This window comes from Salvia miltiorrhiza, unplaced genomic scaffold (assembly GCF_028751815.1).
Source record: "Salvia miltiorrhiza cultivar Shanhuang (shh) unplaced genomic scaffold, IMPLAD_Smil_shh fragScaff_scaffold_101, whole genome shotgun sequence".
Classification (NCBI taxonomy): Eukaryota; Viridiplantae; Streptophyta; class Magnoliopsida; order Lamiales; family Lamiaceae; genus Salvia; species Salvia miltiorrhiza.
The window spans coordinates 306,743-321,395 of NW_026651398.1; the positions used below are offsets into that span (position 1 = coordinate 306,743).

At 32.0% G+C, this 14,653-nt stretch overlaps 1 protein-coding gene across 1 annotated transcript; it reads right to left on the reverse strand.

Moving 5' to 3' along the window:
- Positions 1-1,188: 1,188 nt before the first annotated feature.
- LOC131002295 (magnesium transporter MRS2-3-like) lies at positions 1,189-5,851 on the reverse strand. The gene is made up of 6 exons (XM_057928795.1): positions 5,174-5,851; positions 4,362-4,598; positions 4,127-4,255; positions 3,304-3,452; positions 2,993-3,221; positions 1,189-1,729 (listed from the first exon to the last, which is right to left on the reverse strand). Exons 1-6 carry the CDS (start codon positions 5,603-5,605, stop codon positions 1,442-1,444), a joined length of 1,464 nt encoding a protein of 487 aa, XP_057784778.1. The 5' UTR covers positions 5,606-5,851; the 3' UTR covers positions 1,189-1,441.
- Between the last annotated feature and the right edge of the window lie 8,802 nt (positions 5,852-14,653).

The following is a 14,653-nucleotide window of genomic DNA, read 5'->3' on the forward strand; positions in this document are numbered from 1 at the left end:
GCCGCGGCTCCGTCCTCTCTCTCTCCGATGGCAACAACCATCGCACAACCACCACCGCCCTGAGCCCTAGCCCTACATCCCGCCGGCTCAACCACCGACACCTTGCCCGATTCATCGCCTCGCGTCTCCTCGCCTGAAATCCAACCTCTTCCCCAAATTGAAGGTTTGGGTTTAGGTTTTTAAGTAGTTTTGGCTTCTGAAAATTCTTGAAATCTTGTTTGAAATTTAAAATTTTGAGATTGAAGTATTTTCTCTTTCAAGAGAAATGAGGATAAATCTTATATCGTGTAATTAGTTCTTACAAATGTATGAAGCTTAATAATAGCTATGAATTTCTCTAAGATCGGCAGCATAGCATAGGGAATTCATAGTATTTTCTCCCTCATTTCATACAATGATTTTCTGGGCTCCATTTTCGGCAGCATAGCATAGGGAATCGGTGGTGGTGGGGGTGGTCGGCGGCGGCGGCGGCGGTGGTGGTGGTGGTGGGCAGTGGTAGTCCGAGAAATGAGAGAGAGAGAGTTGAGAGTTAAGTCCCTAATCAAATACACACCACAACACTTTATTCCTTAAACTACCTCGTCTTAATCTCCGTGCCCAAAAGATCTATGTCTTTATTAATGGGACGGAGGGAGTATTTAACAAATCTTGACTCAATCAAAAAAATATCAGTAGAATTCAAACTCATTCTTCATAAGGGCTCGTTTCATCAAGTAGGAGATTTGGTGTTATGATTGAATAATCTTGATTTTATCTCAATAGTTAGTACTCCCTTCTATTCTTATTCCATGCTGTTCCGTGCTTTTGTACACAGAATAATAATAATAATAATATATATATATATATATATATATATATACTATATATCAAAATTAATCTTAATTAATGATGAAATGGGATTTGAAACGAATGATGAGAGTTAATAAATTTACTAGTACAATTTATGAGGACAATTTTGGTACTCCATTCTACATACAACATCAAATAAATTACAAACAGACGGTAATTCAAAAAAAAAAATTACAAACAGACAGAATATGTAGGGAGTAATGAATAATAAAATATAGAATAAGATGCTCTTGTTCACTGTTCTTTGAAAATGATTCCAAACACTTTCGGAAAATAAGAATTTAAACAACTATGATTAAAAAAAACCCACAATTAGTACCGCTAATCTGAAACTGGGTATTATCTATTTAAATATATATATTATTACTCCTATTAATTCATCTCAAGAACATGTTTTGAGAAAGTCACTTGTGATAGAAATATGCTCACAACTAAATTAATTCGCAACACAGTTATCCATCAATATAAAACCTTAGTCAGCCTCAGAAAATACACAGAAACACAATATCAAAACATTGCAATATATATCTCTGCGTTTGAGCAGGTGAAGCAAAAGATATCATACAAATTAGGCTAACCAACCTCGAGCGAGTCACTCCAGCAGCCGTCTGTGTTTGCACCACGCGATGGCAATCACGTACAGGAAGAGAGTGCCGGCTGAGCCACCTCCGACAGTCCACAGAAATCTCATCATCCCATGTACTTGGTCATCGAAAAGCTCGATTCTGATGTTCATACCGAAAATTCCAGCAACCACCACAAAGGCACTCACCACAAGGGTTGCTGTTGTTAACATAACCCCCATTTGAAGAAGATGGTTTTGCTTGTCATCAAGCATAATATTGATGTAATCTTCTGTATCATCGACGTACTCCCTCAGCTTCACACACAATCACAAGGGCAGAAAATCAGTAACTTACTAGGTCATTTCCAAGAAGCAAACAAGAAATGCCAATGGGGTTTACTATCACTTTCTGCGTCTCAATCTGAAATCACAATAATGTTCCTCCATGCACTTATATTAGAAACTCAAGACAGCTATGCAACCAAGATTGATGAATGAAAATGTGTTGTAGAACAAACTCCAGAAACGATACTAAATGGAAACTAGATTAAACAAACACAAATATGGAATATAGATCAAAGTTATTCCTACCCAAGAACCATATTTACGTTTGTTTAATTCGGTTTCCACTTAGTATCGTATCCACAACACAAGGGACTCAAACATGATTCCAGACGTTGTGGAATCAAAAAATTAATCTTTCAAGAAAAAGAGCAAGGTTTCCGAGTAGAACATTTTAATCACTTTGCCGAACTCTTGAGTATAAAAATATCAGTCACAGAACAAAATATATAAAAGAAAACAGACCAAAATTCCTGAAAAACATACTCCGTAAAAGCCATTGTTCAAATAAGGTTATGTTCTATGTAATGGACTCATGCAGTACTCGTACTGGAACCTACAGCCTAAAAGATAATATGTACTTACAATTAAACACTACCAATGATAGAGTAAAGGTGATTTATTGCTGGAAAACTTAATAAATATGAACTGAACAGGAATCCTCAAAGAGGCCCTACGGAATTAACTGTCCCAACAAATCCAAAATCCTAGACGACTGACTTCCACTGCCTCAACTTCTTTAAATAAGAAAAGAGATATGAAACCCTAATGACTAAAGCCCAACGGGCTTGACTCAAACAAAACCTAATTGAACTAATAACTAATTCCAATTAATAAAAAACTGAAGTGGCCGGTGCTATCAACCAACTTCTTTTTCTGCATGCAAAACAAAGAAACAGAGTCCGATTCTGATAGAGATGAACCTATGTATTTGACCTTAACACAAAGGAAAGGCAGGAAATATATGTCTAAAGAACCCAGCGCAATGTTTGAATAGGTTTTAACAGGACATAAAACATCAACCAGACTCTTAGAAGAATACAATGAAAAGGATAGTAGGTACATCATGTATCACGTCGGATACTCCTTATATAGACATTGTTATACCACCAACATGGGCACCATCTACGGAACAATAGGAATTTGATTTTACCAAGAAACCAAAGGAGAAATAATATTCTGCGCATGAAAATGAAACAGGAGTTTGAATGCCAAGTAGAGAGATGAGTTACATACAGTGGATAACTTGTTAAGTGTACCATCTATCTGAACGAAATATGCTTCCAAGAGCATTTCTAGCTCTTCCACATCAAGGTGCTTGCTTATGGCACTATGCGTACTAGTATGGGTTCCATGACTGCGTCTGCTTGGGGCGTTAGGGCCACCAAACAATGCCTCCTCACTGTTAATGTTCCGACGATCAGCATAAGCACTCTCAGTGCCCTCCAATATTTCAGCGGGTGTCCTGAAATAGCACGCTAATAATGTTGTAACTGAATGTCCATGAAATATTGAAGTATTTATAGTAAGACATAGGTGTCACATGCCTGTCATCCAAGTCAGCCTCATCCAAATCATCTTGCTCGTCCACCATAGAAACAGAAGAAGACTCAAGCTGTTCTTCTAGCTTCTCTGTTAAATACATCTCCGCCATATCATCATCATCGTCCAGCAAATGCTCTAGCTCATCCCTCACCTGATAAACCATGTCAGAATGACTACATGGAAGAGAAATATCACAATGCAACCGTGTACACTTAGCTACTATTTTATATAGGAATACCTAACAATAAGGAACCATGATTATATGAGTCATAGTACTTCAAAAACTTTGGTTTTCTAGAAAACTCTTAGTTGTTCGGTCATTTATGTTGACCTATTGAGGCAAGATAAGCACATTTTAAAGTTAAGACAGTAACTAAAAGAAAAAAAACAGATAGTGCAAGGTAAAAAAGAACAGATATTTTCAGATCCCAACTGTCACTAGATATTCTACCAATAATATGATATTGTGAGTGACAATCTCACAATGGCAGGAAACATAGAGCAAAGAGATAATTCTTATCATCTTTATCAAGATAAAAGCAGCCATATCTGCTGCTTCCTTGTATAGTTGAGTCTTAGATTCAAAAATATGTATGCTTCTCTAGTGTTTAACTTAAAGTTTGTCAAAGCTCACATAATATAAAACGGAACAAGAACCAACCTATGACCTGGGACAACTAAAAAGAATTTTGAAACATATAATTAATTAAAAATGTATCTCCAATTTCAAGACTTTCACAAACAGAAGTTCATGAAAACTTCATCCTAAGAGTCTGACAAAAAGCACATAACAGAAAAGGATAACACAAAATTACCCACTCAAACCTTTTGAACACGACCAGTTATAGCAACCAGGCGACTTTTAATTTGTCTGACGCGTTCCAAATTGAGAGTACTAATTTTTGAAGTTAGTTTATCTAATGCTGGATGAGCTTCTTGCTCCAGTGTCCTTGCCTAGCTTGAGATCGGAGAAAGAAAGAAAAATGAGTGAACTGCAGAACTAACGATGATGAGATATTCGATTTTGAGAACAGAAAAACTAGCATTAGAGTTTTCAAACCTCACTGTCCAAGCAACTGCAAGCAGCCTCAAGGCATGCCTCTAATGCAACAAATTCGAAAGGGAGCAGCTTCGGACCATCTCGATTCTCCACGGATTGTTCTTTCCCATCTGCATTTTCTCCCTCTTCTTTATTAGGAAAGTTTTTGGAGCTATCCGGAGGACTTACGGGCATTGACTGAGGCCCTTCCATATCATACAAGTTTGTCCAGTTTGCATTCTCGCCATCCCCAGCTTCCTTAACCACCATTACCACGCCTCATTCAGACATGTGAAGCTTAGATGTGGAATAAGCACAAAGTACGTACTGTCCAAAAATATACTTTCATAGAGCACCGAAGAATAATTGGACGTCATGGAATATGATATCTTGAAAATTAGACATAGTGATTTTCAGCAGATATATAGCTCATCATGCAAAACCAATTTGAAAACTAAGGGTACTACTCAAGATAAAATCGTAACTATTCACCTTTTGAGATGTACAAAATAAAATCATTGCTGCAGAAACATATAAACTTACAAGCTTTTACCAATCTCCCGATCAATATATGCAAATTACCATAAAAATTATGTTTGCAAATAATTAGGAAGAAAAAAGGAACATGCATCAAAAAGATATTGTGTCACAGGACTCAGGTTATGCCAAAATCAACAACAAACTCATTGAATTTACAATTTGAATGCTATTTCTAAGTTACTCTTAATCATCCTAATACACAATGCAAAAAAGGTTCAATCCATCCTACACGAGATTGATTCATTGTAGTAGATAGTAAATAACTACTACAATCGAAGTAAAGGAAGAGAAACCTGAGCTTTGACGGCCTGATGATGGCGAAGAATCCTCCTCTGAAGCTCATCAACAAAGGGAATCACAGAAGGGTCCTTGGAATTGAGCAGGAAAACCTCTTGGGCCGTAATGATTGCCTTAATATGCTCCAGATTGATGACAATGGCCCGCTCACGGCCGAGGACGGTGGAGGGATAGGACAGGAGCGGGTCGAGAATCCTGAGATCGCGGGCCGGCAGCCCAGTCCGCCGCATGATGGCGTGTTTCCCGACCTCCACCACCTGGGCCTGGCCCGTGGAGTCGAGAAGCAGCCACGACCTCACTCCCGTCGCCTTCTTCCGGAGCGCGCCGACGCCGGCGGCGGCGGCGGGGCGGAGGAGGGGCTCCCCGCTTCCATCTTCCTCCGGCGCGGCTGCTACTTGCTTCGGGGGGTGGACCGGAGCTTCCCGCATGGTTTGATGATCGAATATTTGGAATTGGGATCGGAAATTTTGAGGGTTTGTCGATGATTCTGGAATTGATAAATAGTTGTGTTGTGTTACATTACATGTGGAGTAGAAAGTAGTGAGATTTCACGCACAAAACATGAAATTTTTAATAATACTAATTAGTAAGAGATAATCTTACAAATAAAATTCATAACCGAGTCCCACTACATATCCGATACCGGTGATTTATTTTTCGACGGATTCCTAAATGAGTAATTTTTATGTGAGCAATGTATTATGTGCGAGCACACACGCTCCATCTTTTTTTTTTTTAATTTAAATTTATAAATAATTTAAATTTGTTAGTATTTTTGTAATTGTACTTATGTATAATTCATATTTCATATAAAGTAATTACAAATCTTCTATTGCTAAATTTATTAAAAATCGTCAAATGATCAGAAAAAAACAAATGTGATATTAAAAAAAAATTATTATATACAAATTTTAAAGTACAATCACAATGGAAATTTTTATTTTATATTTATATATGTAGTGTTACTTTACAAATCTTATAATGCTAAATTTATTAAAAATCATGAGATGATCAGAAAAAAAATAAATGTGGTATTGGAAAAATAAGTTTCATTATACATAAATTTTAAAGTACAACCATAATTGGAAAATTTTAGTATTTTATATTTATGTAGTGTTATTTGCATATATTCTTTATATATACACATGAATTCTTTTTATATTTTTTAGATATATATTATTATGGAAATTTTGAATTGTATCATTACTGAAAATATAATTTTTATTAATGTTTTGTTTATACTGTAAATGCTTCATTTCAATGAAGTTATTGAATTTTAAAAATAAAAATTCATGTTTGAAATTAATCGAATTTATGTAGGAACACGTTAAACTAAATTTGATCATTATAATTATAACAATCATATATCTAATACAATCTTCCTTGTTGAAGCCAAAACTTTTGAATATATTTCATACCTATTTACGTAATATTAACATTTATTTATATATATTTGAGAGATGGGATGTAATTTTTTTTATTATTATATATTTGAAATCGTATGCTTTTTTTATATCAAAAGGCACATGGGGTTTGGTGGTTATTTTTTTTTTGAACTAGAAGAAGTTTTATTCATATCTATACTATACTATATTAAAAAAGAGAGTTCTCAATTTAAAATTAATTTCAAATCAATTTGAAATTGATTTCAATGGCAATTTTAAAAATATTTTTAATATGAAGGTTATGAATTAAATGATCCATTCACAACCCCACTATCTCTCGCTCACATTCTCTCATATCTAATTAAAGTATTTAAGCCACTAACTCACGAAAGGTTCATTTACAATTCTATAATTTATAAAAAGGTTTATTTTCTTTTTCTTTAACTTTTTATTTCTTTGTTTTATTTTTTTCTAAAATTATAGAATTCGCTTAATTATAATATATTTAATATGCATATCAAATTAAAGATCATGATAAGAGCTTTAATTTGATATATCTTATGTAAATATTTCATTTGAAATATAAAAGTTATATTTATTTAAAGATTAAAATTTTTAAAAAATCTCTCTCCTTTCTCATCTTTTTTTGAATAAATATATTTTTTAATTATTTTTTATTTTTAATTATTTTTTTGTCTTTACATAATATCAATTTTTATTATTGTGATTTTTTTTTGTTTTTCAACATTCAAATAAAATATATCTAATTGATTAAAGTTAATTTTTATTATATTTATAAATATGTTATTGAGTTGATATCAATTTTATATAAATTTAGGAATATAAAAATGTTTTCCGTGCATTGCACAGGGTGGAAATACTAGTATATCATAAATCAACTGTTACAAATTCGTCCAACTAGGTCGGGATGCCTTTAGTCAAGCAAACAGACTGAGAATTAAAGGAGACACAATGAGCTAAACTATGAACAATTTGGTTAGCCGAGCGATACATATGGAAAACATCTAGAAGCAGTCTACGAACAACTTGCAGAATCTCATGTACCTTATTGGGCAACAGTTCTTCACCATCTTCTAATCTTGCCATTTTCCTCGTCTCGACAAATGAATGTGTACACCTCAATTGGCGAAATCTGATACTCGATAGTCGATACAAAGAACAATCGCATGACTGCTGCCATAATTTCCGCAATCAATACATTAGAGGCCGACACCATTCTCATCGCTTTCGCCACCACCAACCGTCCCAACTCTCCTCTAACCGCAATCCCGACACCAAACATTTGTGCCTCGGAGTTGAACGTTGCATCAACATCCACCCGAAATCTTCCCCTCCTCGGTTTTCGCCATATCCGCTCACTACAAACCATTTCCAACGGTGAATTAAGAATTTTAGTTGCTCTAGCTGCTTGGTACATATCCCACAATGCCATGTTAGAGGGTGTTTGGCTAAGCTTATTTTAAAGAGCTTATAAGATATTTCAAGAACTTATAAAATGTAAGTTTGTTAAGAGATTATAAGTTGTCAAAATATTTAAGAACTGATTTTACCAAACACTTTAAACAACTTATAAGCTCTTAAACAACTTATAAGCTCATTAATTTTCCTCAAAAAAAAAAAAAAAAAAAAAAAAAAACGCCCTCTTAATATCATCCAACAACCGTAGTCCTAAAAACGCCTCACAAGTTGAGAATCAGAGAGATTTTGGTGGGCTGAGATTTTGATGGGCCTACAATTCTGGCGTAGCTCTTAAAGCCCAATAGACAAAACGTTGATACAAAAGCCCTATAGAAATTTGTCCAAATGTAATTTTCATATTGGATTTCTTTTTCCTTTTTTTTCCAATTATTTTGCTAGAGCAAAAAAGTGTATTACTGTCATGAATTCTTTTTTTTTTTTTCCAATATATATATTTTTTATCTCAAAATATATTTAAAAATTCTACATGAATTCCAATCAACCAATATATTCCAAATATTCCGCACAAACTAGAGCATATATTCAAAGTAAAATAGAACTACAACTCATATTTAGATGAAAATCGAAGCAAAGTCATTTTCATTAAGTAGAGTCTTTAGATATACATAGTGTATCTTTCTTGTAGATGCGGATTTTGCGGATAAAAATTAGTAAAATTTATGATGGTCATAGGAAAATGCAACAAGAAATTAATTGCAGATGAGCTGCCTTAAAAACCAACATTAAATGGATCCCCTCAGTTTGCAAAAAATAAAAATGGATGTCATATTAAAAATGGAAAAGAAAGCAAAAGTAAAAGGAGAGCATCCACATAAATGTTGTTCAATTCAATATTGTTTCAGAAGTTTGGTTGGCACAAGAAATGCTGATGTTAAATGGGGCATTAACTTGAATAACTCTTTTGTGCTTTAAGAAGAGCAGAGAGAGAGGGAGTAGGTTGGGGTAACATTTGAGTAAGTATCGCTACACCTCATAAAATACATTAATTATATCAATAATTCAACATTTTCCTTTACATTTTTAAAATATATCGTTTGATTTAGTTAATTCAATATGATCCAATTGAATTTGGGTGTCTCTCTAACTTAAAAATTGTAGTTTCCAGTTTGTACAAATAAAATGTCGTTGTATCCTATTCACGTTAGCATTCAACAAGCCACATACTATATAATTTGTTTTAAAATGAATACCAAATTTATATTTGTATCATTTACAGTTTTAATTTGATTTTTCTAATAATTTTATTCCACGTTTATACTATATAAAACATATTAAAAAGCCATGATTTCAAATTGAAATCAATTTCAAATTATTTTAAAATTGAGTGACAATTTTGTAGTTATAATAAAATTGAAGGTTTTATTTGTAAATTATATTTAAGATTTAGGTTTAGGATTATGGGTTTTGCGTATCATAGAATATAACATAGAATATTTAGATGTAATTTTTTTTTTAAAATGATAATTATTTAATAAAAATGTTGCATCTTATATCTCTAAGAGTTGCATATTAATTCGTCATTATGTAAGTCGATGTTCAAATATCACTTATTTATGTGTGTATTTATTTATTACAAATATAATATTGTCAAGAACATAATATATTAATTAATTATTTTAAATAAATTTTTGAGCCCAAGTATCCCGGCGGACTAGCCCGGAACCAGAACGTTTCGAGTTAGGGTTGATCAACCCGATATGCTCACTCTCGAATAACCCGATAGGGCTAGCCCAAAATTCGATGGATTCGCCTGATTGACATCCCTATTTGATTTTATGAAAAGTCATATTTACTATTAGAAAAAAAAATCATATTTTCTATTAACTAATTTTATATGCTTGTTGTTATGAAAAGTCATACTATTAACTTTCAGAAAAAAGTCTTATTTATGATTAGAAAAAAAAAATCATATTTACTACTCCATAAGACAAATTTTATATACGATGAGCAAAAGTGTTACTTGATATGAACACAAGTTTTATTCCAAAGAGTCATATTTAGCTATCTCATAAAAGCAATACTATATTTACTATTACAAAATATCATATTTTCTATTAGAAAAAATCATATTTCTTATAAGTAATTTAATATGCTTGTTATTATGAAAAGTCACGTCACGTTTACTATTAGAAAAAGTCTTACAATTGTATTTATTATCAAGAAAAGTCTCATTTACTTAAAAAAAAATCTTAATTGATTTTGTGATAAATATCATTTACATTCAAACAAAAGTCTCATGTAAAAATAGATAATAAATAAAAACATATTAATATTATACGGAGTATTAAATAGGAATTAAACCTAGTAACTATAGATTTATAAATCAACATCTAATTCACTGGGCCGCAAAATTTTTATTGATTAATATTATACGAAGTATAATTTATTTATAAAGTGAAAAAATAAATTGTAAATAATATATATAGGGTCGCGTTCTACAGAAACAGAGCATACAGAAAAATCAGAAACAATTAACACCACAGTTAATACTGTTGAACGTATAAATAATTTGTTGAACTTCTGGGGGCTGGGGGGTTCGATGGTTGTTCATATTCAACAAAATTTCACGTTGACCGTTGAACGAACGAACACTGACCGTTAGATGAGATAAGATCAACAGTTGAGATTCCGTCTCCTTTCTCTGCCTATATTTACGTTTCTATAGAACTGCGCGCTCCAGTGAGATCCCCTATTTTTCGTGTAACATGAGGACAATGAATAAGACATATAATACTAATGAACAAGACGTATATCTAACGAACATGATGTATATACTGATGAATAAGACAATATATTCTGATGAACAATGCAGTATATACTGATGAATAACAAAATTTAAAATATTCTACTCCCTCCAGAATTCGAACCTTGCGAAAAAAAATCTTCCTCCAAGTATAATATCAGCCATAGAATTGATAAAATAAACGCATCAGATCGTACCCTATATCTCATTAAAATTAGGGGGTCTCTTAAAATAAGAAATAAGAACTAGAAAAAATGTATGAATTTTATGTGGAACACGTATGAATTCGTTGTATAAAGATATGAATTACGAAAAATAAATTTTTGCTATCTTTGGGATTTGAACTCAAGACCATGAATTCATCCAATAGGATGATGAATCAACCCTAGATCTTGATGATCTAAGGGCTGAAAATTATTCTTATTTTATATCTTAAGAAGTGTACTTATTTTAGTCCTCTCATATATACTGATGAACAAGACGTATATCTAACGAACAAGATGTATATACTGATGAAAAACAAAATTTAAAAAATTGGTATTGAATAATTCATATATACTGATGAACAAGACAATATATACCGATGAACAATGCAGTATATACTGATGAATAACAAAATTTAAAATATTATGCTCCCTCCACGATTCGAACCCTGCGAAAAAAAATCTCCCTCTAGATACAATATCAGTCATAGGATCGATAAAATAAACGCACCAGATCGTGCCCTAGATCTCACTAAAATTAGGGGGTTTCATTGGAGCGGCCATATATATATATAGGGGTGCACTCCAGTGAGACCTCCTATTTTTCGTGAGACATTGAGTACAATGAATAAGACATATATACTGATGAACAATGCAGTATATACTGATGAATAACGAAATTTTAAATATTTCGCTCCCTCCAGGATTCGAACCATTATACAAAATTTCACCATCTAGGTACAATATCAGCCATAGGATTGATAAAATAAACGCACGAGATCGTGTCTAAGATCTCACTAAAAATAGGGGGTCTCATTGGAACGCTCCTCTATATATATATAAGAGCGAAAAAATTGTCAAAAAATATATAAAAAAGTGCAAATAAATGCACTGTCAATAAAATTGCATCCAGTGGTTCAAACCCAATATCACTAGACAGTGAAAGCCATGCTCCAACCATTGTACCACAACCTTGTTTACGCATTTTTTTATTTGAATACTTTAAGGACATGTTTGGTAGCCTAGATAGCAAATATATCTGGGGTTATCTGGTGTTTGGTATACAATACTCCATCCATCCACAAAAAGATAGTCATGTTTTGTTATTTGGGGATGTCCACAAAAATTAGTCTCTTTCAATTTTTGAAAACTATCTATCATATGGTGGACTTCAATCTCCACTCACAATACACTTAATTATCATTATAAATACTACTTTTAAGTGGACTCCTTTCTCCACTCATAATACAATAACTATTTTTATTAAAACTCATGTCGTCCAACTTTAGCACTTTTTTTGATGGACGGAGGGAGTATAATTTAACTAAGAGTCTCGAGATATACTAAAGCTTGTTGTTAAATAACTGTTCCTCTTTGTGTTACAAATTTTTACCACGTACCCTCCAATAGCTTATCATGGAACTATGAAAGATACAGATAAGGCTAGGAAAGGACAAGATTATCCTTCGTATCTGACGAAGCTGAGCTAAAAAGTTAATGAAGATATCGTTTCAATTTTCGTGCAAATAAATTTATAATTCTCCTTGCCCAAAACAGGCGTAGAGCTAGTAATAAGTTATGGTCAATCCCACAAAGAGTTGGTGTAGTTGTGTCTCGTGTCACGAACTAAAAAAAGAAAAATATGGGAGTGGACTACTCGTCCTGGTCACGAGAATCTCTTTCGGATCTCAAGGGACTAAATTCAGCTTGACTAAAACTAGAAATAAACTAAATTGAAATGAAAATCCTTAAACAAAGAAAATTAATAATAAAAGATAATGTAGAGGTTGCAATTTTAAAAAGTGAAAAGATGAATAAAGAATAAAACTTTTGTCAAATAAAAAAATGTTTCAAGATAAGTGGACGCAAAAGAAAAAAAAGTCTCCAGATAAGTGAAATTAAGGGAGTATTAGCACTCCCAGCAGAAATCCCAAAATTATGCTCCTATATTCCTCCCTAAAGCTTTCCTATTTAATTTTAGGATCTCGATTTTATAAATGCGTACACCAGATCTCCTATTTTCTACATAAACACAATAATTATGTGTGGGCCCTACTAATTATAAGCTTAAAATAAATTTATGGTAGGTGTAAAAATTTTTGTGGGCCCCATCCAATTTAGGGGATCTGCTGGATGCATTTTTTATCTCATTTTCAATTGTTTTAGCTTAAATTTAGAGTTAGTGATACATTTAGGTGATTTGCTGGAAGTGCTCTTATATACTATCGATTATTTATAAACGCAATAAAAATCCGAATTGTATGCCAAGGAATATTATTTTATTTTGCATTAATGAACGAGAGTTAATTTGTCATGTACAATCGACTACACATTAATTTAGATCCAAATTTTGGAGTTTGGACCACTTTAACCCACTTGTTAATTAGCAGGGCATAATTGAATTGGCATTGCCGCCTTTTTAAAACTAGCATGTGCATCGGATGCAAAATTTGATGTATCGTTTTTCATAAAAAATTATTCGATAATTATTCATACTGCACAGATAATAACAATTAAAATCATCTTTCAAGGAATTCACGAGAATTTTTTTTAAGTTTCAATTTGCAAAGTAACTCAATAAACGAAATTTATATGAAAATATAAAACATTAAAATAAAAATAAATAATAAAAACTACTATTAAAGAATTCTGGTACCAATTAAATTCACCCTAGCTTAATTATTCTGATACTTTTATATTTTTTTATTTGTATTAAATTGATACCAATTTAATTATTATATTTATAAATATAATAAAAAATTAATTTTAACTGAATATATTTGAACTGAATATTTAAAAAATAAAAAATAAAATAAAAATTCACAAAAACGATTGATATTAAAGGAAAAAAATAAAAATAAAAATAAAAAAATGAAAAATAGATTATTCGAAAAAAGGTGAGAGAGAAAAGAAAATGTTTCTAAATTTTAATATTTAAATAAATTTATTTTTTGTATTTTAAATTATATAAAATATACCAAATTAAAGTTTTTATCGTGATCATTAATTTAATATGTATATTAAATATTTTATAATTTTTTGAATTTCACAATTTTTAGAAAGAAAAAAAAAATAAGAAGAAGATAAAGAAAAAGGAAATAAAAAGGAAAAATATAGTTTATAAATAACCTTCCAATTTTATAATATAATCACTCTTATTTTTTATTTAATCATTAATGTCTTATATGCTTACATGTTCCAATTACCTCACGATAATATAGTATTCCCAGACAATAAAAATAAAAAATCTTATATGAAAAGTTGACTGAAAAATAATACTAATAATACTTGTAGTAAGAATTGAGCACATATATTTGGGAGTTGCCATATTCTTTTTTGTAGAACATATTTGTTGGGAACTTAGTGAAATATCTTAATCCTTGTTTTGATGATACCAAAATCAATAGGTTTCTTTTGTAATAGACTAGAACTGCTTGAACTCAAGTATTAGAGTTCTTTTTCTAGTTTAGTTGCTGTTTTGAAGACTGAAGACTGAAGTTGCCGACTGAAGCATCAGTCGAAGAATCAATTTTGACTGATTACTTAATGCGAGCAACGTGGAATCAGCGGACTGATACTAAAGTCAAGTATCAGTTAAACATTCTTCCTCGGACTGAACCTCCAACGTTCAAAGGAAGCCACGCA